The sequence below is a fragment of the Somniosus microcephalus genome, chromosome 3, assembly GCF_052327205.1.
Source record: "Somniosus microcephalus isolate GS21.2 chromosome 3, FLI_Smic_1.0, whole genome shotgun sequence".
Classification (NCBI taxonomy): Eukaryota; Metazoa; Chordata; class Chondrichthyes; order Squaliformes; family Somniosidae; genus Somniosus; species Somniosus microcephalus.
Genome location: NC_140989.1, coordinates 330,780,935 through 330,807,291, shown reverse-complemented (window position 1 = coordinate 330,807,291; position 26,357 = coordinate 330,780,935). Strand labels below are relative to the sequence as shown.

Here is a 26,357-nt window from a genome sequence, read left to right as displayed (position 1 = left end):
AAACAGATTACTCAAGTTGGGCCTTCCCAGCAAAATGCTAAAATTTTATTGATTCTGGTTTAAAACTCCAAGAATACATCTGTTAACAGATTCTATTGAAAAGCAAATTTGCTGAGTGCAATTTCACCTCATTCATCACACTACCATTGAAATGTTAACAGTCAGACAGCCCCTCTTGCATAAGTTATTTAAATTACTGTAGTGTACTACATTTAAAGTTTTCCTAGTGACAAATCGAACCACTATAACACTTGCCAACAAATGGAGAAGAAAAAAATTTAATCAAATTTTGTTTTCATGTGCTTTTATGGCAGGTGGAATGAAAAAGACAATGGGGAAAAGCTGTGGATAATAAAACACACACACCTTAAACCTCCTGCTTTGAGGAAATTTTCACAGAAAGATTTAGCACAGTTTCTTGCCATCTCATCATCTGATGTAGGCATCAGCTTGGAACTGAGAACCTGCACAAACAGCATAAATGTCCAAATCAACAGCAGCAATCAAATTACTTTCCCCACCACCAACAACCAACAGGTTGCAATTGGCTCATACATTTTCCAATGAGTCGAGTGAATAGACTGGAAATTAGTAAAGATAATGGCAGTTTCACATCCTTGAGCGCTGTAGTTATTAGCCAAGAACCAATGCACAAATTATTTCCACTTAGTATTTCAAGCTTTTGGAGTAGATGTTTTTCATTATACAGTACTAACAAAGTATCCAAAATTGAAAGAAGAAATAGATGCACAATTAGGTTGATGCCTCTCAAGCAGTAAGCTGTCAAATGGGAGACTTGGAGCACTGCATCACATCGAGCTCACAATGTTGGGCAACAGGTTGAGCCTGCGAGATATGCGCAGGTCAATTAATGCTCAGTTCCAACAGACCTAGGGTCCTACTGTTCCTCATCCAATACGGAGTCACTAATTGAGGGAAATAAAGTACATGCAGGTAACTCATCAGAAATCAGTGTGTTACTCATGAAATGCAGATAATTAGAAAAGTCTGTTGTCAATTACTTTTTTTAAACTCAAATTATTGATTGGCTTTGGTAGGAGAAAAAAAGTACACTCCTCCATCCCCATCATGTACAATTTGAGATAAGTACAAGTACATGATCTGCAGCAATGCCTATCCTGTTCAAAATTTGTATTTCTTTTGCAGAGTAAATGAAACATCATTCCATTATTTTTTTTTACTGAGAAACTGAGGTCATAGTGCAGGGCACCCCAAGATTGAACAGAGTAGGAAGGAAGATGAGGTAAGCTTGGCTGATCGCCTTTAGATTATCAGAAAGGGTAGGATTTAGGGGACTCCATGACATTCAGGTTCTGGCAAAGAGGTGTTTATAATCATGAAGGATTTAGATAGAGTAAATAAAGAGGAACATTTTCCAGTGGCTGAAAGGTCAATAACCAGAGAGAACACATTGAAGGTGATTGGCAAAAGAACCAGAGGAAAATCCTTTTTACGTAATGAGTGTTTAGGATTTGGAATGCATTGCATGATAGGGTGGTGGATACAGATTCACTGGTAGCCTTCAAAAAGGAAATTTGACAAATACTTGGAGAAAAAAATTGCAGGGATATGGGGAAAGAGCACTGGAGTGGGACTAACTGCATTGCTCTTTGAAAGAGCCGACACAGACTCAATGGGCCGAATGGCCTCCTTCTGTGCTGTACTATTCTATGATTCACCAGGATTATTTTCTCTGCTTGGAGCTTATGAATGATCATCTTTATACAATGAAACTGAAAGACACCCCACAGAAGCTTCCTACACAGGAAATTAAAACCACCCAGCACTAAAGTTTATCTAACATGGCTTCTGCTTAAAATGAGCAAATGTCTTTTGGAAAGTTGCCAACAAATCCATCTTTGAGCAAATCAACAAGTCAAGAAGGAATCTATCCTTTTCACATGGCTGTGGGGATATAACTGAAGCCTTCTCAAGCTTCTGGGAACAGCATGAAATCAGAGGTAGAATGTGCGGATGCTTCAATCTGCCAAACCACAAACATCAGCTATGATATACATTAGCTCCATATGATACTTCCATTTACTGTGAAGCCCCTATGGGTCAATATGGTGGCATGATAAAGTCGTCACAGAAAACCTACAATAAGATGCTCTGGTCTATTGCAAGAAATCCAAAAGTTTTACAATTTGACTAATTCATACCTCTAGATTATAGAGTACTCTGAAGGTGGACATCCCTGGCGCCGATGATCTGAACAGACTCTCCAGAATAGTATTTGCACTAGGCTGATGCTGATGGTGATGCTTTGAAGACAGCGAGGGTGATTTGGATGTTTGGTGACTTGAATCAGTCAGCAACGTTTTCTGCTAAAGATAAAAATAATCCTCAGTTTAAACCTGCTATTCCAGCACAAATAGATCGATCACCGGCATGTCATCCTCCGAATACCGTTCAGCACCCACATACAGAATGAATAACCTGCTATCCAGGCAAAAAAACTCTGCAATCTCTCAAGAATTTGCCACCTGAGGCAGACATGCATTCTTCCCAGCCCCTGCTGCACACAAGGCTCAAGACTAGTTTTCCACCTAGTGCTCTTTTGAAGGAAACAGCAGCAGAGACCAGAGTTGATGCAACAAATGATACGTCCAGCTGATTTGATGCGAGTCAGGTATAAGTGGGGGCAACAGGATATTCTTTACTCTGACATGAGGTGCCTGGAACTACTCTCATTCTCCAGGTATGTGGAGGGGGGGGGGGGGGAAAGAGAGAGAGGGGGTGGTGCGAGGTTAAGTTCCTGAGCATTATACTTTTTTATAAAAATGTTTTCCATTTTCAAAAAAAGAAGTTTAATACAGGGACCCAAAATGATCAAGTCCAATAACACAAAATCCAAAAAAAGGTTTTGCAGATCCTTATGCGGTGCTTATAATCATCCTGCGACTCACATTCAAGCTTTTGAAAAAAATGTTTGCACGACACTTGCAAAATCTCAGATGAAGCAGGTAAAAAGGCACACTCCATTATTATGAGAATAAATCTTTAATCTCCAAATTCCTCAAGAGAGCAATCAAAATCCCACAGTAAACTTAGCCCGCTCAGACTTCTGTTAAGGATGCTGGCCCTGAAATAAGCATGTTTATTCAGTGAAGTTAAAAGTTGGACAAGGACAGTGTTTCATGATCATCCAACCACAGAGAAGTTGATAGTTTTCTAAATATACCTTTGATCAGGACCGAAATAGTCAATGCTTGGAAGTAAATCGTAATTCCAGTCATGAAAGAGATATGCTTTTTTTTTTGTAAACAGATTGTTTGGGTTGTTTCTATTCGTTTCAGAAAAAGATTTTATTTAAGTGCTTTAAACATCAAGGGGTGCAGTATGTTTATGAAGGGATTTTGTTTTCCCCATGTGATTGTTAATATGGAAGTTAGGATTGATCTGACCTGCCGACAATAGTTCGGAGAGATTTGGTTGTTTCAGACAGAAAAGCTTTTCTTCTTACCTGGGACTGTTGTAGCAAGATCAGGATCATCTCTCAAAAATTAATGTACTAAATAATCCTGTTAAAAGGTCGAGGCATTAGCTAAAGCTTGGGTGCTCCCGTTTTCCCACACCTTTAAAAAGGTAGGGGAGTGCTGCTGTGCATCATCTAAATTTTTTTTGTAACATTGGGGAAAAATATAAAAGAATGCAGCTACTTACTTTTCTGCCTAAAGCATCGAGTGTGTCCAGTGCTTCCTGAATGGCTGGGTCAGTAGGAACCAACAGCAGCAACTTTCTAACGCGCACTGTTATCCTGAAAGATGGACAGGTAAATAAACATAATACAAATCAAAGTTTGAGGCAGTATTAGAATGCAATAATTTTAAGCTGGCAGGATTCTTTTGTTTACAGTCCACACAAATACTGTCTCCTTTTACTTTGCTTTATGTTACAAATATTTAAAATGATTACAAAACAAAATGTCAAACAAGTGCAAACATTTGGAATGTGCATTTTAGTCCTTTTAGAGAAATAGATTTTTTGTTTCATAGCCTTAGTAAGTTCAAGGAATTGAATTTTAACTCCAACTCAAAGTAGAATAGATTTGTAACTCGGGGCTCCCTCAGTGCTCGAGCTTTTCTCATACGCAACATGTGGTGCAGCAAGTTTGAGGTCTGTGCCTTCAGTTCCCCACACGGTCAATGACCAATTCTAGCGGTGTTGTCATGTGGAGGCGAGGACTTTGCGCTTTCAGCAGAGAACAGCAATTTACCTTTGGGGTTTCTCACATTGACCATGTGTAAAGTAATCAGGGGTCAATGGTAAAAGCCTGCCTGCCCAAATATTATGAATAGTTCTACAGGTCCTGCCCAACAGGTAAGAGTTTTCCTTTGAAAACGGTGTAATTTTGAATGTTCTATGTGAAACTATGAAATCTCACCTTGGCTCCTCGAGGTTGGCAAGTTGGTAAAGCATATCAAACACATTACACACCAGCGCCATCACAACACCAGGCAGTGACTTCTCCTGTTGCAAATGTAAAGAAACCAGTCAGAAACACACTGGCAGAGACCAAAGCAAATATACACATCAATCTTTAACAGACTAGATTCAACTCAAATAAACAAAATTAAGTTCAACGCTGTACTGAACGAGTATTCAACAGGAAAATAAAGAAGTTGCGCTGAATTACAAAATGCAATACTAGAAAGTACAAAAGTTTTATCTAGATTTATTACAGAACATTCAGTGCAAGCATATCTTTAGACAGTTCTGCTTTGTGACTGGCTTCTGGCCATTCTAATTTGAACCAAACACTGTGCCTGATGTTCGGTGGCCAGCCAAAAGTTGTGCCACCCCATTTTTAAAGAATATGGGAAAGCAAGCTACCTCTGCAAACACTGCAGCGGAGAAAGGAGAATAGTTCAACTGATTGAAGGGCTAAGTTCAGACTGCATCATAAACTACCAGTCACAATGCAATTATGTTTTACTGCTCAATTAGAAATGCATAGGAATCAAGGTATTGAGGTCGTCCCACTGTCCATCTACAAATATATTACCAATCTAGAATGGTCTACTTCTTTAATCAAATGGAATGCGTCCTTTACAAATCCCAATAAACCCAGATTGCCAATTTGAGCACAGCAAGGTCCCACAAACAGCAATGTGGCCAAGGCCCGGAATTTATGGTCCCCATAACGGCGTAAGCTCGTAAGCCTTCTGAAAGGCCCCGCAGGTTCTGGGTTTCCGCATGCACGAAAACCCGGAGCTTGGCGATCTGTCAAGGTATGCTTTGACAGATCATCCGAACCGACTAGGAAGTCACTTTCGCTGGCACAGAGTTGGGCTATTTGTCCAACTACTGCCCAGCAATTGCCCACAAAACTTACACCTTGATCCCAAAACCTTTGGACTCGGAGGCGAGTGTGCTACCACAGTTATGTTGACATGTAGAAATGTAAAGAAATCAGTGTATAACAAACCCTCCCCCTAAAACAAATAGTGCCTACTGCTTGGATACTCTCAAAGGAGTACCAAGAGCCATCATGGGAAAAGCTGCCTGAAAACATTACACCTGCCTGATGGTAGATTATACATTTCCAGTTCTTTTGCTAAGTTGAGGGGAAATAGACAGAATCAAATAGAGAAGTGAGATGACAAAATATGAATTACATTTCTAAGAACATTTGGAAACTAGGGCCAAAAACTGAACTCCAGCCTCAAGTAACAACTCTCGCCTTCCTCCATTTACTGTCCCAATTCCGGAGAATTTGATGAAGTTAAGCTTTTTGAATTGTTTTTGATTAATACAAGTTACATAAACTTTCTTGTCTAACCTGTTCCATAGCATAAGCTGAGTTGAATACACTGCTGCTGGCAGATGAGTCAACTGAACTCCCCGATGGTGTGCCCATTACAGGCGTCTTTACAGTCAATACTTGCTCATCTGAAAACCCCAGTTGGTGGAGCAACTTTTGATCTTTGTTCATGGTCAGCTAGAAGAAAAAACAAAACCCATTATTTTCATTTGCAGAAAATAAGCAGCGCAACTGAGACAATGAGGTCGCAAAGTCGCTCGATTTGCGATCACTGTGGAACTGGTAATAAATAAGAACCTGGATGGAAAGGAGGAAATATGGTTCCAAAAATGGGAGACTTAAATAAAAATATCAGTGGTAAAACACGGCTGCACAATTGCCTTTCCTTCCCCCCGCCCCCCCCCTCCAAAGAGGCATTTCAGATTACATGCATAGGATTACATAGGATATACGGCACAGAAACAGGCCATTTGGCCCAACCAGTCCATGCCGGCATTTATGCTCCACTCGAGCCTCCTCCCATCTTTCTTCATCTAAATCTATCAGCATAACCCTCTAGTCCCTTTTCCCTCATATGCTTGTCTAGCCTCCCCTTAAATACATCTATACTATTCGCTTCAACCACTCCCTGTGGTAGCGAGTTCCACATTCTCACCACTCTTTGGGTAAAGAAGTTTCTTCTGAATTCCCTATTGGATTTCTTGGTGACTGTCTTATATTGATGGCCTCTAGTTATGCTCTTCCCCATAAGTGGAAACATTCTCTCTCTCTCTACTCTATCAAAATTTTTCATAATTTTAAAGACCTCTATTAGGTCACCCCTCAGCCTTCTTTTTTCAAGAGAAAAGAGACCCAGCCTGTTCTCCATTTCCTGATATGTACACCCTCGTAAATTCTCCAGCCTCCCATCTTCCACCATATATAAATGTGAGATCATCCAAAACTCTGCTGCCCGCATCCTAACTCGCACCAAGTTCCATTCACCTATCACCCGTGTTTGCTGACCTGCATTGGCTCCCAGTCTGGCAATGCCTCAATTTTTAAAATTCTGATCCTTGTTTTCAAATCCCACCCCCCCCACCATCTCTGTAGCCCCCAACATACAACCCTCCGAGATCTCGGCACTCCTCCAATTCTGGCCTCTTGCGCAGCACAGATTTTAATTGCTCCACTAATGGTGGCCGTGCCTTCAGCTGCCTAGGCCCCAAGCTCTGGAATCCCCGCCCTAAACCCCTCACTCCTCAAAGCCTCTAACCAAGCTTTTGGTCATCTGTCCCAATATCTCCTTATGTGGCTCGGTGTTTGGCAACAGCCCTGTGAAGCACCTTGGGATGTCTTACTACGTTAAAGGAATAATACAAATGAAAGTTGTTGTTGCTGTTAAATTGCACCTAAGTTTAAAATAGAAGACAAATTTAGGAGTGATATCAGCAAGCTAATTTTCATACAGTGATCAATATATGGAATGGAGTACTAGAGAAGTGGAGGTTACAACCTTGGATTAATTTAAGACCCAATTTGATGCTGCAATAATGGGGGGGGGGGGGGTCCTTTATACTATTTCTGGATGATTGAATGTATATACAGAAATTAAATGCTGGAATTGAAGGCGGTTGTATTAGCAGGAGTCTATGATGTAGTAGGAATATCAGAAACATGCACAACCCCATAGGATGGAAAAGAACATTCAGGGGTATAAAGTGTTCGGAAAAGGCAGATGGACAGAAAGGTGGTGTAAAACCCTGCAAGTCAGAACACCTGGGAAGTAAATCAAGTTGAGCCAGAGAGAGGTAAAAAGCTACAGAATGAACTAATCTCATTAGATATCTCTATTGCAAAAAAGTCCAAGCCAACACTAAGCATATGCTATAGGCCACTAAGGCAGAAAGAGGAGGATGACAGTTTGCTCTATAAAGAGATAAGGTATGAGAAGAGGAAAGTTATTCTAATGAGCAACTTCAATCAACCAGATATAAATTGGAAAAACTCAAGTGGTTCAGATTCAGAGTTGGAAAATGTAATGCATGACTGCTCCCCCGAGAGCATTAAGTGTCAACCACAGTGTGGGGCTGAAGTTACACGTAGGCCAGACTGGCAGGACATTAATGAACCAGTTGTTTTTTTTCTGACAATTCAGTCATTAAAAAAATTATGAAGGGGAATGATGACGTTAACTCAGACAAATTGTTCAGTGTCACAATTCAAAAATCAGGAGTAAATATGGAATTCGGGTAGAAATGCTTTCAGTCAAAAGGTAGCACATGTGGAATAAGTAAACAAGAACACTAAAGCAATGATATAAATGAGTACAAAAGACAACTAGATGCATCTCTAGAGCAGGTGAAAAGTGGCAGGCTTGAGGCCAAATTACCTTTTCCTGTTTCCTAACTATATTTTTTAAATCTTAAAGCAGATTGATTTCTTTGTTACAACTTTACATTACAACAGATATCATATGTAGTTCTTCAGGTGTCAATAAACCAAGTCCTTATTTATGCAATGTAGCTCCAATTATGTGAACCTCAATCCGAGCAATATTTTGTCTGTTCCAATTTCCTATGCCAAAAACAATGTGTCATGGAGGGGGTGCAAGCAAACCCACCGAGTCATGTTCCAATTTAACTTTTGCACAACTCAAGCCATGTTCCTTCTTAAAAAAAAGCACAAACAATATTAAAAAGCATGTTATGGTGTGTTAAATGGTGGCATTTTACTGCAATGAACTATACCAAACTAGAAGCCAGCAGAATGCTAGCCAAATGCATTGGACTGGTGGCATGTAGATTGCTAAACTAAATTCCAACCAATGTACCTCCAAGTTCCCCTGCAAGTCACACACCATCCTGACTTGGACAAATATCGAAGTTCTTTCTTTGTGGCTGCATCAATATCTTAGAATTCCCTACCGAAAACTATTGTGGTAGCACCATCAACACATGGACTGCAACAATTCAAGGAGCAGGCCCACTACCACCTGCTCAGGGCAAATTGGGAGAGGCAATAAATGTGGTATTGGCCACATCATGAGAACAAATTAAAATATATCACAGTCAAAAGCTGCAGCCAGGACTGAAAATGATTGTGGCTGCACAAAGGATGCGACATTTTGGATCCTCAAATAAAGATGTACAAGTCCAGTATCAACTTTCTCGAGGCGAACCAAGTGGTGTGGAAATGAAAACACTCCCTCCTGGGGTAGAATTTTAATACCATTTAATGCAGTGATGGTATCAATAGATCCAAAACCCTCTCCCCATCTGAACCAAAAAATAGACCTTAAGCCAGGGAAATTTTCACCTCTGGCTTAACCATTTTCCCTCCTTTCTTTTTCCTTTTACTCACCAAACTATCATTGGCAAATATCTGCAAGTTATCCAAAGGACAGCTGATATGCGCTACCATCTTCCACCTGACACTCCCGACAGTCTCGTTGCTGTGAGCCTGAAAAGGGGGCAGAATGTCAATATTATAGTTAGGTACTAGCTAAGTGGCAGCATTAAATAACTGTAGCCTACCTACGCAAATCAGTGAAGAACTTGGCTGGGATAGGTAGTCTCCCAAAACTAGTGCCAAATAAATAGGGTTAAATTTCAGACAGTAATGACCTTAATCTAGCAAATGTGACAAGTTTTAATCAAAATATTTTACTGAAGAGTCTTACATAAACAGTGATTAATTTGATGCTATGTTCAATGTAATGGTTCCCATTAAAATTGCAGTCAGATTTGAACCGAAGCGAGAATGAAAAATGCAACATTTTGCAAATCATAATATCACAAATGAGATTCAAAAGTCAAAAGACTCTATAAAGGACTAACAGTTTAATCCCTATGATGCTGCCAATGAGACAAATATTTAGATGGCAACCACTTCTCTGGGTTGCCAATGAGTTATCATTTCAAGCTGTTGAAGAGCTCAATGTTGCAGTCAAAAACAGTTTGAAAGATTGACCTGGTCACTTCAATAATGTACCGAGGTCAACCTTTAATATCCGCAGCTTTGACAGAGTGGAGATTGTTGAGAGACCAATGAGTCACTCTTGCGTTTATCTAAACTATACCAGAGGGTTCAATAAAAGGACAAAATTAAAGGGCAAGCCAGTTGGACAGCTTTTGTGCATCCTCTGGCATGAGGTGTCCAATTAAATTGTGGTACAGCCCAGTTTTCTCTTAGATCTACAAATAAAACATGCAAATATAAAATGAAATCACACTGTTGCAGCACAATGCTTTAGTAATACCAAGAATTACTAGGTTTTTTCATATACTCCACCCTTCCTGCTGAATTACTGATCTTGACTACATCTCCGCAGTCTCATGTCCCCTTTACTAGAGATAAAGAGTGAAACACACAAGGAGCCATTTCAAATAAAAATGCACAGGTCAGGTTGATGCCACCATTTTTCTTTTTAACATACATGTTCATTTTCTTTTCTTGTTTTCATTCAATTTTAACTTTTTCCCCATAGGTTGCCATTTTCTTCCCTTTACTTCTCTCTCATTTATAAAATGTTTCTGTTAACCTTCATTTTTTTTTTTTTTTTTTTTAAAACCCCTGCAGTTTATAGGCAGAAAGGAACAAATTCTTCCCTCAAGCTTTGCTTCACATGGGGGGACAGAAGCTAATTTGAGGTCAGAGAATAACATCAGTAAAAGGCAGGAACTGGCAATGGAGCTGTGGCCCACAAAAATAGGACTGACTGTCCTGCTCCAGTCAAAGTCTGCTTTCTACAATTCCCATTATAGTTTTGAGGAGAGGTTACCTGCTTCCCCTCTTAAAGGGGCAATGCTCTAAAAATACAGCTAGGGAAAAAATACAGAAACTTAATACAAATGTAATAATCATTCCTGGTTTTTGAAGTAGAGGAGGGAAAATGGAATTGACTCAGCACACAGATTTTTCTGTGGAAGCTTGAAAGATTTCTGTGTGGGATCACAAAAGTAGAAACCCAACATCACTAACCTCTATACTAAATGAATCTTTTGTGGACTCGCAGATGACTGAGATAGTTACGGGGTGTCCATGGAATGAGGCGCCATGAGGTAGGATAGTCCGAGGAACAGAATACAAATCCTGCATAAAAGATGGTCACAAATTTAACACAAAAAACACCTTAACCCCAAAATGAAGATAGTTCAGTGGCATAGCATTCTAAATAAGGTCTAATTATGGTCTTGTCCAAAGACAAAGACTCCATGCAGAAAGCAGACAGAGAAAGCTGTGAAAGAGTTTAAATGTGATTAGCGGAAGTGCACATGGGCACATTAATACTGTTTGCTGAAAATAGGTGTGTGTGAACTAGGCAAAAGCCTTGTTCCCTCACATGGCACATCCATGCTAAAAAATGCAAAAAGCTTCAAGGAAAGTCAGCATTGCACCACAAGGGAACAGGTAGTAGACTGATGTCCATGATTCCTTTACATTTTAAATTTTTACTTCTTTACGCCATTTCAGAGGGCAGTTAAGAGTCAACCACATTGCTGTGGGTCTGCAGTCACAGCACACTGAGATACCAACACACTGTGCCAGAGCAGAAGCCTGGCATACTGTGCAATTTTCCAATGCCAAGCAGAGACCAGGTGCTTCTGTACTGGGAGCAAGGCAAATCATTCAAGTGGATGTTCAGAATTTCTCCACAATAGGAGATTAAGTTAAAGGTGGAAAAAAAAGCACAAAGGACTTGGAGTTCCAAATCTGTGCTTATAATATTCTTTCTTTTTCTCCTATGCTTGGTTTATGAAGTGGAAAATACCAGTACAGTAACCTCAGCCCCACTAGCCTTTCTGCTCCCACGCTTCAGTGTCTTTATGACCTGATGTACCAATTTATTTATTATTCAATATTAATGGTTTTTCGATTTAAGGTTTGATTAAACACACTTTTTTCTCTATAGATGGTGCTCACGGTTCCCCCCATCGCTCTTCCCCTTTCTCCACCCCTCTCCTCCACTCTTCCGCTCTGCCTGAACTTACGACACTGGTGTCAATGATTGCAATAATACATCCACTTCCTTTGGATTCTCTGCCAACCCAGAGCTTTCAAGCCCGCTCACTATCCCCCCTCCCTCCTGGTCTCGTAACCTTGCTCCAGCTTCCCCCTCAACCCCCCAGCTTTTAACCATGTCTGACCTTTTTCCCTCAACCTCTAATGTGCTCGAACTTCTCCCTAGCCCCACCTCTAGCCATGCTCTACCTTCCGACTTACTTAGCCCACTCTCTAACCCACTTCTACCTGCCCCTCCCCCCCACTACTCTACCTTCCTCCTCCAGACTCCAGTGCCCCAGTCCTTCATTAAGTCTGGTTCAATTGTGCCCTGCCATCTAATCCTACTGGAGTTGAAGATCCTACTTTGGCTTGACTCTCCATGTGGAAGGGTACGAGAGATCAACTGAAACAAAATCCACTGCACTGGAATTCATTCTGGTGTAAAACAAGATATTAGGCTTAAAGTATTAAACTTGAATAAATCAATTAGTGATAGAAAGGCATCGCTACTTATTGCAGATGTAACCATCCATTTGCTCACCTCTATTGTGATCACATATCTTTCTGCAAGCAACAGCAGCCGTTCAATTATGACAAGCTTACTGGACCTACAATTAAGAGAGGTAAACATTATGTAACTGGTAACAGAACTTGACCCCTCCTTACAAAAACAAGGTCCAAAGAGTTAGATTGAGCCTTTTGCCTAAACAAACACTAGTTCTGTAAGAAATTAACATAATATTGAAATAGGCATTTGATTGAAACATATGAAAATGGCAGGTAGGAAGGCCACCCGGTCCATCAAGCCTGTCCCACACGGTTGTGAGTAGATACCCACCCTACCCACCAGCAGCAATGTGATCGCCTGGGAGATGCAAAAACACAGAAAAACCCCAGCGCCAGTTAGGGAAATAAATTCTGGGAAATTTCTCTCGGCTCCTCCCCCCACCAACCAGGCGATTGAAAACTAATCCAGGAGCTCACAATGACTGTGCTTTATAAGATGGGATCGCTGACCCGCTACAAACTATTGCAGCCCTCTTTTGAAGGTTTGCAGAGAGTCAGCACGCACCGCACGAGCCACTTATTCCAAAGGTCTACAATCCTCTGGGAAAAGAACCGTCCAACATCTAACCTAGCCCAACCCTTGCCTATGTATAGCGCCTGGTCTTCTCCAATGCATCAATAGGAACACAATCTGTTTCACTATTTTATATACCTTTATCAATCACCTCAGTCTATGCATATCTAAAGTGAACAGACTCAGCCCTTCTCTGAACCTTTTCCATACCTCTATCACCCACCACATGAGGGGACCAAAACTAAGCATAGTATTCTAAATAAGGGCTAATTATGGTCTTGTCCAAAGACAAAGACTCCATGCAGAAAGCAAGCAGACAGAGAAAGCTGTGAAATCGAGTTTAAATGTGATTAGTGGAAGTGCACGTGGGCACAACAATACTATTTGCTGAAAATAGATTTGTGTGAACTAGGCAAAAGCCTTGTTCCTTCATATGGCACATCCATGCTAAAAAATACAAAAAGCAATAAAGCTTCAAGGAAAGTCAGCACAAGGGAACAGGAAGTAGGCTGATGTCCATGATTCCTTTACATTTAAAATTTTTACTTCTTTGTAGCATTTTTTTTTGGCCACCGAGTGGCTTGCTCGGCCACCGAGCGACTTGCTCGGCCACTTCAGAGGGCAGTTAAGAGTCAACCACATTGCTGTGGGTCTGAAGTCACATATAGGCCAGAGCAGGTAAGGACGGCAGATTGCCTTAGACATTAGTGAACCAGATGGATTTTTATGACAATCCGGTAGTTTCACGGTCACTATTACTGATACAGGTAGACTATCCTTTATCCGAAAACCTCGGGACCAGCCGTGTTTCGGTTTTCGGAAAATTTCGGAAGGTATTTTATAAGACTGGGAAATTTGTCGGGGGTGGGGGTCGTCGGCGGCGGGGGGGTCGGCGTCGGCGGGGGTCTGCGGGGGGGGGGTCGTTGGCGGGGGTCGAGGTCGTGCGCACGACTTACGCTGAACGAAAAAAACCTTTGGTTTTTAGAGGGTTTCGGAAGTTCGGATAAAAGGTCGTCTACCTGTACTGGCGTTTTATTCCAGATTTATTTAATTAACTGAATTTAAATTCCCCCAGCTGCTGTGGGCGGATTTGAACTCTCTGGATCATTGGTCCAGGCCTCTGGATTATTAGTCCAGTAACATAACCACTATGCTACTGCACCCCAAATTCAGCATGGAGATGAGGGAAGCAATGGAGGTAAATGAACAAAGTTAAATGAAGAGCAAATTATTGCTGCACAGATGTTCACAGAACAAAATGAGACGGCTTGGACCAACATGTCTGTACCAGCTCTTCGATAAAGCAATCCAAAATTAATCTTACTGCCCCACTTGTTCTCTCTTCCCCTGCATCTCCCTCTGCTTCAAATACTTAGACAATTTTCCCTTAAAAGATGCAGTGCCTCAACTACTCCCCGCAAAGTTTGCATGATCCAACAATCCTCTGCAAAAAGAAATATCTCTTAACCGCTCGTCCCTCTCGGGTCATCAGTTTAAAATCGTCATCAGTGGCATCCCAACTAGAGGAAATGTCTTCTTCTGGTCACTCCATCAAAACTCTTCATTAATTAAAAAAACTTCAATCACTTCTTGTCCTTCACTGCTCCGGTGGAAATAATCCCAGTATTGTAATTCTCTCCTAACTATACTTTCCCATCCCCGTCATCCTTCTGGTAAATCAACACTCTCTGGCTTTTATATCCTTTTTAAAATGGGGCACCGAAAACCTAAAGAATTATACTTTTTCTGGGGTAAAAAGGGGGGGGGGGGGGGGGCGCGCGCCTGGGTGGTTCAGTAACTGGATTTTGAATTAGTAATATGTGCCCCGACAAACAATGTGCACACATGATGATTATGGATTGCCACCTAACTGGCTTATCAATGACCATTTTCCATCCTGGAAAGTCTAAAGCCCCAATTTTAGCCTAACCCGCCCAGCAGGAACGGGTTTGACACCAGCTTCACATCCCTTCCGATTTTACTCTCCATTGAAATGAGCATCCGAGCTAAACCCACCCCATTCCCACTAGGTGGGCAAGGTTAGAATCAGGGCTTGTGCAGTTTACATTTTCCATATTAATGCGACCCATTGACATTTAAAATCTGCATAAACAGGAGCTTAAAAATAGTTGAGGATCTGTGGAAGACTCGCGTTACCTGGACGGTGACTGTACCGATGTAGCTACAGTAGGCATGGCTGTAGCAGTTAGCATTTTAGTTGCTCTTGTAACAGCATGCGTCAGAGTGGGGCCGCCGAGAGCTGAACTAGCAACCTGCAATAGCAAGAAATGGAGCAAAGTACATTAAAAACCAAGATCCCAATAATTAAAAAAAAGAGATTTAAATTCTCCACTTACTTCCAATCGTTTGTAGCAATCTGCTATGAATTTCTTGTGAAGGGAAACAGAGTCCTGAAAGAGAAGTGAAGTGACAACTGTCAGTCTTTGGATTTATCCACCATATCATGCAGATCAATGACATAATTTTCACATCAGAAATTAATTTTTGCTGCTTTATCAAGAGTTTGAGTTTCAGATAAGAAGACTGCTCCAAAATGGACCACTCCCAAGCTATAACCCAGTTTGAATGTGAAAACTACTTATCCTCATAATATACCTTTTTTAAAGCACATTTGAGAGGAATATTAAGTATAGAAATTTAAAAAAATTCTCGCATCACATCAGGCAATTTCACATTATACTGGCTAATTTTAAAAATCTGCATCAGTGTTAAATTACCTACCTTTGGCAGCATGGTTTTGTTCATTTTCTGCTAGAGTCCAATGTCCACATACAAATTAATGAACAAAATCATTGAGACACAATTTTGGTGGTGGAGGATACCCATATTGGAACATAATCTTCCTCGGTCCCCACTACATATACAAGGTTATGGGTTTACGCTTCATTTCTTTTGAAGGAACGAGAACTATGGATAATGAATTGATGTAATGAACTCACATACGAAAATGTTAAAGTCCAAGAATTGCAAGTCAGAGAGAGAAATCTAGGGGCAGTCAGAAGTAAAGCATGTTTGTGGATGATGAACTATCTTCACAGAACGTTAAAGGCCATACCTAAATTCAGGCAATTTAATAGCTTGATGGTCTTTAAACTACCATTTCATGCTATTCATGTTACTGACCCATTTCAGACATACTTGACTTTTGCAGTATACCTTTTTCAAACGTGGATTCAGGCTGATGTAGCTGTAATTAATGATCAGCTGGATTGCTTCATGGGCGATTTCTTCATCTGGTGACTCCATGGCAATTCTCCAGATGAAGTCCATTCCTGTTAACTCCAGCTTTTCAACATGCTGGTCATTGGGAACAAGAGTGTACAATAGTTAATTGTCCTCACCTGAGCAGCAACTCCTTTTACTGTTCCTAATGTTATTATGCATTTCCAAAAACAGATTAACAGAAATAACAACTTTTTTTGGGAAGCGCTGCACTACAAACAGACCCTTCAACAACTATTTTCATAAAATAATTATAAAAGGCAACACATTACTGCAGGCAATTCCTTCCATGAAGGCAATATTCAGTTATCCACAGAACATGCTCATTTGAATTGGGTGCCACAAGATTGCCAGAGCAGGACATGGGACATTCCACACAGGGAACAAAAAAAAGGTAAACCATCCCATATTTCTCTTGCTGGTGATCAATTCAAGAGCAACAAAAATAGAGGATGGAGTACTTACCTGCCTTCTCAGTTTGGGAAAGGTCTTCTGGGGGCAATTTTTGATTATCACATAAATCAGACGTCCTCTACGCCCGCTCAATGACGTCGGTATAAGATCCAATTAATTTTCGTAGCCAGAACTCATTTTAATATTCAGGGTGAGCTGCCAACATTAATTACACTCTCTATAGGCAGCTCATCTATTGGGAGGGCGGGAAATCCAGTGGGGCTGCCACTATTTAAAGGCAGCCTGGAGATCAGTTGGAGTGCTCAGCCACAGTGCAATGGGAGTGGCACATATTGCCCTCCCTCTGGATAAGAGGAATCCAGTTCCCCTGCCAGCCCTTCAACCAACTCCTGCCATGGTGCCAGAAAGCCAGCTGGGCAAGACTGCCTTGGAAACCACTGCAGCCGGGTACTCTCAGGTCCAAGCTCCTACACGTCACTGACCACGAGCATCACATGAACCCCTGAATGAGCCACAGCAACCTTCCAACTCCCGAGCTACAGCCATTGGGGAGCACCTCGTAGAAACACGAGTTGGTAAGAGCACTTAAGACAGATATGAGGGGCTTTCACCAGGGTGATCAATATTGTGATTTGTTAAGAGAATTGGGAAATTGTAATGCTTTCTGAAATGTGTGTGTGCAGGGTGTTCCAAAAGCAGTTGGTGACTTTAGTTGACATTAATACCAATGTAGGCCTTTGGATGGATGCAGTTTATTGAAAGGGAGAAGGACTGGGAGAGGTATTGGACATCGCTATTAATGCAGGGGAGCAGAGATTATTCAGCTGAAGCACTGTTCAATAAGCTGCTGCCAATGAGCTCTGTCTGCAGACAACTGCTGGAGCTCTCCCACTTTCTCACCACCTTCTATGTCATCAGCATCATCTCCTTCATCGTGCTGAAGGTCCATGTCCAATGGTAGCTCCATCTGTTGCCCCCGTTGCAGAGCAAAGTTAGGCAGTACATAGCAAACTATTAGGAGACACTCTTTGTGGGCTGTATTGCAGGAAGCCACCAGGTAGCAGAATCATTGCTTGAGGAGTCTAATGGTTTGCTCAATGAGGGCTCTAGTCGAGGCATAAATGTGGTTGTAGCACAGTTCGGCCAGTGAGCGTGGGTTCCTGAGCAGAGTCCCAAGTCAAATGTGCAGGGGATTGTCTTGTCCAAAAGCAGCCAGCTTCTGTCTGACTGTGGAGCGGCAAAGAGGGAGGGGTGAGGAGAGCTGGAGGATTGGCAAAAGATGAAAGGGTCATGGCAACTGCCAGGGTAGCAGGCACAGGCCTGCATGATGCACTGCTGGCGATCACACACAAGTTGCTTATTAATGGAGTGGAAATCCTGGCAATTCATTATGGCAGTGAGGTCATCTGAAGGAGGCCACTGGGCTTAATACGTGCAGTCAATGAGGCCACAGACTTGGGGGAATCCCGCTATCTGAGAAAACCCCAGAGCCCTATCCTCCTGCTTCCGGATACCCATGGGGAAAGTGGTGAAAGTGTTTGCTCTGGCATCAGTTGCTCAATGCAAGCATGAACTGTAGGCTGACTGATGTTGCTGATATCCTGTGGCAGCTTGGAAGGGGCCAGAGGCAAAGAAGTTGAGGGCTGCAGTGAACTTGACTGCAACAAGCAATGTTGTGCTAGCTGTGGCAGTTGGTTCCAGGAAAAGCACAGCCTTCTTAAGCACTGCTTCTCAGAGAAGCACAGGTATATTATCCTGAGCCTATAAACGCTTGGAAGGGGAAGGATTCCTGTGAGCACATCACCTATTTACTCTCCCTGCTGCTGTGTGCTCATCTTGCCAGAGTGGAATTGCCAAAAGGAACCCAGGCAGAAAAAAAATGCGATGCCAGAAGCCCTTTAAGAGTTGAGAACATTGTACAGGCACTTTGAAATGGCCTAAGTAGCCAAAAACACTATTTAATAAGCAAAACGTCTCCCAAAACTTTCCAGCATTTTACCAGAGAACACTAAAAATGGTGTCCTCCTGATTTGTACAGCCCATGGTTTGTTGGCGGTTTGCGAAACTACCGATAGCAACCAGAATGGTATATTGGTCCTAAAACTGGCATAGGGCCTTTACTTGCCTATATTTATTAGGCTCCTACCGGTTTCAGGTGGGAGCTCTGGCTGCCTAAATCAAAGTGCACTTGAAAATCACATCGGGCAGGCCTCAGACGTGGAATTGGCTTTTTTTTTTTTTTTATAAATTGATGCACTTCCACCCCGTTCATGTCAAAAAACCAGGTGGCAGCCAGACAAAAATCGCCCCATTGTTTGGAGATGGGGTCTAAAGGCCTTAAGAAATCATACAAGCAGCAAGAACACAATGTAAAATTTCAAACTCTGTTCAATTCACTCCATCACCAAATCCTATTTTGGCCAGAGATGTAAAGTAGAGGGCAAATTTAAATTTTTAAGGAACATTTTCAGCACAAGAACTAACTGAAGGAAAACAGAACATATCTTACCAGCTGAGCCCCTTGCTTTTTCAATCGATGATCAGAAAGGTTTACAATCTCAAAGAAAGTTTTGAAGAGATTAAACCCTACAAAAAAAGAGAACCAGAATGGATTTCTAGAACAGCTGTTTACTGAGCCAGAACAAGCTCATCTTAGCTGGGTCTCATAAGGTGACAGAGAAGCACAGGGGCATTCTCTGCAGGAAGCAATGAAAACTAAAAAAACTGAGATAAGTTATTAAAGACTTCAGTGATTCAAACATAAGCCGTGCAATGTGTAAGTAATCCTCATTATTACAAATTTAACTGAAGAAAATACATCAGAGCATGAAGTTTATCTAAAAAAACACCTGTGCTGATAATGGAACTTCTACCTGAATCCCACAGTTATCCTGGCTGAGGATGGGCTGGAGACCTGATCCCAGCCCTTCATCAACACAACTCCACAAGTAATGAGCAAGTGTATAAAAAGTGTGTCTGATTTTTCCCTCTTTTTCTCCTGAGATATTGCCTGGCCTCCATCCTGCACTTTAACCGCACAGTTGCAATCAGCATCACATGCGAAAATATTTACAGTAGTTCTTTCTAAGAGTAATGCTCCACTCTATCCAAAATATTATAAAACTAGTGCATCACCAGGCTGCAATATTAAACTGAAGGAGTCAAACTGGTGTAATTTAAAGCCAGAATAGTGACTCACTCAAATGTTACGTGGAACTTCTGCAATTATTTGTGCGGCAGCGGTGGGAACCCGAGCGGCGGCAGCGACCTATAAAAAGGTAAGTCTGAGCGTGGGTAGGCCTCAGTGCGGCAGTGGCGGGAATCCGAGCAGCAGCGACCTATAAAAGGTAAGCCCGAGCGTGGGTAGGCGTACCAATCTCCAATCTCAGAGGGAGAGAAGTAAAAAGTAATCGAGGTGTGACGTCACCACAAAGCAGGTAAGTGATTGGTTGGGAGTATTTCTCTTTTTTTTAAAAACTTCAACTCTGTGGTTTATAATTTTTTAAGGTCTCTGTGGTGTAGCGGGGACAGTTTGTAAACCAGGGCCCTTAAATATATCAGTTAACTGCAGTGAAATTGGTGGAATTCATTTGTTTAATTAATTGCAATTAAAGGGTAAGTCATGGCAGGACAGCCCGGTGCCGTGGTATGCTCCTCCTGCGCTATGTGGGAACTCAGGGACACTTCCTGTGACCCTGACAACCATGAGTGCAGGAAGTGTGTCCAGCTGCAGCTACTGGCAGACCGCATTACTGTGCTGGAGCAGCGATTGGATACATACTGGACCATTCGCGATGCTGAGGACATCGTGAATAACACGTTTGATCAGTTGGTCACACCGCAGGTAAAGTTGGCACAGGGGGAACGGGTGACCAACAGGCAGAGTAGTAGGCGCAGGCAGGTAGTGCAGGGGTCCCCTGTGGCCATCCCCCTCTCAAACAGATATACCGCTTTGGATACTGATGGGGGGGGAGATGGCTTACCAGGGGAAGGTAGCAGCAGCCAACTTCCTGGCACCAGGGGTGGTTCTGCTGCACAGGATGGGAGGAAAAAGACTGGGAGGGCTATAGTGATAGGGGATTCTATTGTATGGGGAATAGATGGCATTTCTGTGGCTGCAAACGAGACACTAGGATGGTGTGTTGCCTCCCTGGTGCAAGGGTCAAGGATGTCTCAGAGCGGCTGCAGAACATTTTGGAAGGGGAGGGTGAACAGACAGTTGTCGTGGTGCATATTAGGTACCAACGATATAGGTAAAAAATGGGATGAGGTCTGAAAAGCTGAATATAGGGAGTTAGGAGGTAAATTAAAAAATAGGACCTCAAAGGTAGTAATCTCAGGATTGCTACCAGTGCCACGTGCTAGTCAGAGTAGAAATAGAAAGATATTTCAGATAAATATGTGGCTAGAGGAATGGTGCAAGGGGGAGGGATTCAAATTTCTGGGACATTGGAACCGGTTCTGGGGGAGGTGGGACCAGTACAAAACAGACAGTTTGCACCTGGGCAGGGCTGGGACCGGTGTCCTAGGGGGAGTGTTTGCTAATGCTCTGGAGGAGGGTTTAAACTAAAATGGCAGGGGGTTGGGAACCTGAGCAGAGAGACAGAGGAAAGGGAAACAAGGATAAAAGCAAAAGACAGGAAGGAGAAAAACAAAAGTGGCAGGCAGAGAAATCAAGGGTTTAAATCATGGCCACAGTAAATTATAATTCTAAAAGATCTAAGAGCGTTAAAAAAACAAGCATCAAGGCTTTGTGTCTTAATGCAAGGAGCATTCGTAATAAGGTGGATGAATTAGCTGCGCAAAGAGGTAAACAAATAGATATATGATTGGGATTACGGAAACATGGCTCCAGGGTGGCCAAGCTGGGAACTCAATATCCTGGGATATTCAATATTCAGGAAAGATAAGCAAAAAGGAAAAGGAGGTGGGGTAGCATTGCTGGTTAAAGAGGGGATTAACACAATTGAAAGGAAGGATATTAGCTCTGATGATGTGGAATCTGATGTGGAATCTGTATGGGTAGAACTGAAAAATACCACGGGGCAGAAAACGTTAGTGGGAGTGGTATACAGACCCCCAAACAGTAATGAAGAGGTCGGGGATGGCATCAAACGGGAAATTAGAGAAGCGTGCAATAAGGGCACAGCAGTTATCATGGGTGACTTTAATCTACATATAGATTGGGCTAACCAAATTAGTAACAATACTGTGGAGGAGGAATTCCTGGAGTGTATACGGGATGGTTTCCTGGACCAATATGTCGAGGAACCAACTAGAGATCAGGCCATCTTAGACTGGGTATTATGTAATGAGAAAGGATTAATTAGCAATCTTGTTGTGCGAGGCCCCTTGGGTCAGAGCGATCACAATATGATAGAATTCTTCATTAAGATGGAGTGTGAAATAGTTGACTCGGAGACTAGGGTCCTGAATTTAAATAAAGGAGACTACGATGGTATGAGGTGCGAGTTGGGTAGGATTGATTGGGGAATGACACTCAAAGGGTTGATGGTGGATGGGCAATGGCAAACATTCAAAGATCGCATGGATGAACTACAAAATTTGTTCATCCCAATTTGGCATAAAAATAAAACAAAAAAGGTGACTTAACTGTGGCTAACAAGGGAAATTAGGGATAGCATAAGATCCAAGGAGAGGACATATAAATTGGCCAGAAAAAGGAGTAAACCTGAGGATTGGGAGCAGTTTAGGATTCAAAGGAAGACAAAGGGATTAATTAAAAAGGGGGAAAATAGAGTATGAGAGTAAGCTTGCAGTGAACATAAAAACTGACTATAAAAGCTTTTATAGATATGTGAAGAGAAAAAGATTGGTGAAGTCAAGCGTAGGTCACTTGCAGTCAGAATCAGGGGAATTTATAATGGGGAACAAATAAATGGCAGACCAATTAAATACATACTTTGGTTCTGTCTTCACAAAGGAGGACACAAATAACCTCCCAGAGATGTCGGGGAACATAGGGTCTGATGAGAGGGAGGAACTGAATGAAATCAGTATTTGTAGGGAAATGGTGTTAGGGAAATTGATGGGATTGAGGGTTGATAAATCCCCAGGGCCTGATAATCTACATCCTAGGGTACTTAAGGAAGTGGACCTAGAAATAGTAGATGCATTGCTGGTCATCTTCCAGAACTCGATAGACTCTGGAACAGTACCCATGGATTGGAGGGTAGCTAATGTAACCCCACTGTTCAAAAAGGGTGGGAGAGAGAAAACGGGGAATTACAGACCGGTAAGCCTGACATCGGTAGTGGGGAAAATGCTCGAGTCCATTATAAAGGATGTAATAGCAGAGCACTTGGAAAACAGTGACAGGATCGAACAAAGTCAACATGGATTTACAAAAGGTAAATCGTGCTTGACTAATCTACTGGAATTTTTTGAGGATGTAACTAGTAAAATAGATAAGGGAGAACCAGTGGATGTGGTGTATTTGGATTTTCAAAAGGCTTTCGATAAGGTCCCGCATAAGAGATTAGCGTGTAAAATTAAGGCACATGGGATTGGGGGCAAAGTATTGACTTGGATAGAGAACTGGTTGGCAGACAGAAAGCAAAGAGTTGGAATAAACGGGTCTTTTTCCGAGTGGCAGGCAGTGACTAGTGGGGTACCGCAGGGATCAGTCCTTGGACCTCAGCTATTCACAATATATATTAATGATCTGAATGTAATATCTCCAAGTTTGCAGACGACACAAAGCTGGGTGGGCGTGTGTGCTGTGAGGAGGATACCGAGAAACTCCAGGATGATTTGGACAGGTTGGGCGATTGGGCAGAAGCACGGCAGATGCAATATAACGTGGATAAATGTGAGGTTATCCACTTTGGTGTCAAAAACAGAAAGACAGATTATCTGAATGGCAATAGATTGGGAGAAGGGGAAGTGCAACGAGACCTGGGCGTCCTTGTGCACCAGTCGCTGAAAGTAAGCATGCAGGTGCAGCAGGCGGTTAAGGCGGCAAATGGTATGTTGGCCTTCGTAGCGAGAGGGTTTGAGTACAGGAACAAGGATGTCTTGCTGCAGTTGTACAGGGCCTTGGTGAGACCACATCTTGAGTATTGTGTGCAGTTTTGGTCGCCTTTTCTGAGGAAGGTTGTTTCTGCCATGGAGGGAGTGCAGTGAAGATTCACCGGGCTGATACCTGGGATGGTAGGAATGACGTATGAGGAAAGATTGGGTCGATTGTGCTTGTACTCGCTGGAGTTTAGAAGAATGAGAGGGGATCTCATCGAAACTTATAAAATTCTAACAGGACTGGACAGACTAGATGCAGGAAGGCTGTTCCCGATGGTCGGGGAGTCCAAAACCAGGGGTCACAGTCTCAGGATAAGGGGTAAGCCATTTAGGACAGAGATGAGGAGGAATTTCTTCACCCAGAGAGTGGTGAACCTGTGGAATTCTCTACCAAAGGCGGCTGTTGAGGCCAGTTCATTAAATATATTCAAGGAGGAGTTAGATATATTTCTTACGGCTAAAGGGATCAAGGGATATGGAGAGAAGACAGGGACAGGGTACTGAATTTGGATGATCAGCCATGATCTCTTTGAATGGCGGAGCAGGCTCGAGGGGCCGAATGGCCTACTCCTGCTCCTATCTTCTATGTTTCTATGTTTCGAATATTTTGGTTACCACTTCAGCAATTGACTCCACTATTTTTTAGTTATCTGAAAGACCTCCATGAGTTGAGACAGAAGGGATATTTTACAGCATTATGGCAACAGTGTTTAATCGGAGTCCCGAGACAAACAAGAAAGGATTTCACTAGAAAGTTATATGCTGCATTACTCAATTTTCCAAAGCATTCCCAAGTATGTATTAATACACTGTACCAGAGTACCAGCTCAATGGCTTATGCCTGCAATTAGCCTCTTCCGACACTTCCCACAAACAGGGAGAAAGAATATTCGCACCATTCCCACACATCCCCTAATGGTCTGACGTAGGTTAGAAACTGAATCAGGTCAGCTGCTGATTCTCTCAGTAGGGTAACGGTACACAAGAGTAAATAACTTAATATGTTTCCCTTAAATATTTAAGTAACTTAAGGCAACTACCTGCGTCTCCATGTCTGGCACAACTTCTTGAAGCAACAGCAGTCTTCAAGAAGCTCAGCAAGACATGGAGTTCTGAAGACCATCAGTGAAAACAAAGATTTGAATCTTTAATAGCTGGAATCTTTTAAGTGTTGGAAATGTCTGAAAGAAATTGAAATATTCTGAAAGTTCAAAGCAAGTGTACAAGGTGAATTTTGAAGATCCAACAGCAAACAAGTGACAGAAAAGATGTATGAGGAGAGATTGGGTCAATTGGGCTTATACTTGCTGGAGTTTAGAAGAGAGGGGATCTCATTGAAACTTATAAAATTCTAACAGGACTAGACAGACTAGATGCAGGAAGGATGTTCCCGATGGTCGGGGAGTCCAGCACCGGGGGTCACAGTCTAAGGATAAGGGGTAGGCCATTTAGGACAGAGATGAGGAGGAATTTCTTAACCCAGAGAGTGGTGAACCTGTGGAATTCTCTACCACAGAAGGCAGTGGAGGCCAATTCATTAAATATATTCAAGAAGGGGTTGGATATATTTCTTAAGGCTAAAGGAATCAAGGGATATGGGGAGAAGGCAGGGTCAGGGTACTGAAATTGGATGATCAGCCATGATCTCATTGAATGGCGGAGCAGGCTCGAGGGGCCGAATGGCCTGCTCCTGCTCCTATCTTCTATGTTTCTAATGCAAATGATTTGCCAAGGACAGCCTGGACTGAGGCCCAGGAAGAATTAAATTAAGGCAAAAACTACTAAAATGACAGGGTCAGAACAACTTTACATTTCATAAACTTTTGTTTCCATACATAGGGAATCTCAGCACAGTAAGTTCTATGCCCATTTCACGCATCCACATCTCCTCACTCCAATCTATTGCTAAGAGGATAGACAAGCAAATCTCTTTGCTGCATGGTCAGTCAGATACAAGCCAGTAGACTGATGTGCAAAACTGCAAATTACCTAATTATAATGTTTGTTTACAAAGTAACAGTGACTGCATTTAAAAGTATTGCATTGGCTTTGAAATGGCCTGAAGATTTAAAATGCACAAAAAAATTAAATTTTTAGGACATTTGTGGTTCTTATACAAATTGCTAACCACATACCGTTCATTGTGATCTCATAGGGTTCCAGCTTGAGGATTTTCTCCTTAAAGAGTTGTTGTTGAACATCACTCTCCAAGTCTCCATGTCCTTTGGTAAACCATTCAAAACACAACTGGGAAAAATTGTGGTCATCAGAAATTAAATTGTTAAACTTAGAGTCACTTTTCTGGAGATTCCTTTGAAAAATACTGAAGTTTACAGGCAATAATATATCTTCCAGCATGTACTAATCCACCAACACCTTTAAAACAATATCAATCATTTTAGATCCCTTTTATTGACCATTTACTACAACCATCCCTGAATGTAGAAGCAATGTCAAATCCACTTCCAGTAAGGATTGACTGTAAAAGGAGATTCTAAAGTTAACTGCCAGGTTAGCTTATTAAAAGGAGGAACATCCAGAGATGTGACAACAATGGAGAGTACATCAAATCACTGATAAATAATATTGTAATGAAATCTGTTTGTCTTGATCCTGTATTCGTTTTGCACTCACGTATATTACCCTCCCCCACTGTGTATAGTTTCACTTCCTCTTTCCCGACTAACCTGGGAGGTTCCAGGTCTTGGCTCTTGGCTCCGCCCCTGACTTCTCTTACATAAAGATCCCAGGATCTGTATGACTCATTCCTGTGAACCAGTCGGCGTGTTGAGATGTTAGCTCTGATCT

The 26,357-nt window shown here is 42.1% G+C and overlaps 1 protein-coding gene across 1 annotated transcript in view; it reads right to left on the bottom strand.

Moving 5' to 3' along the window:
* The window catches only part of usp24 (ubiquitin specific peptidase 24), a 221,375-nt gene that overhangs the window by 95,791 nt on the left and 99,227 nt on the right, over positions 1-26,357 (bottom strand). The window contains 13 exon segments of the mRNA XM_085983153.1: positions 367-464; positions 2,184-2,348; positions 3,688-3,781; positions 4,409-4,494; positions 5,807-5,965; positions 9,131-9,229; positions 10,751-10,861; positions 12,315-12,381; positions 15,012-15,127; positions 15,212-15,265; positions 16,032-16,172; positions 19,021-19,097; positions 25,685-25,796. Of these exon segments, the coding sequence (XP_085839279.1) occupies positions 367-464; positions 2,184-2,348; positions 3,688-3,781; positions 4,409-4,494; positions 5,807-5,965; positions 9,131-9,229; positions 10,751-10,861; positions 12,315-12,381; positions 15,012-15,127; positions 15,212-15,265; positions 16,032-16,172; positions 19,021-19,097; positions 25,685-25,796 (1,379 nt within the window).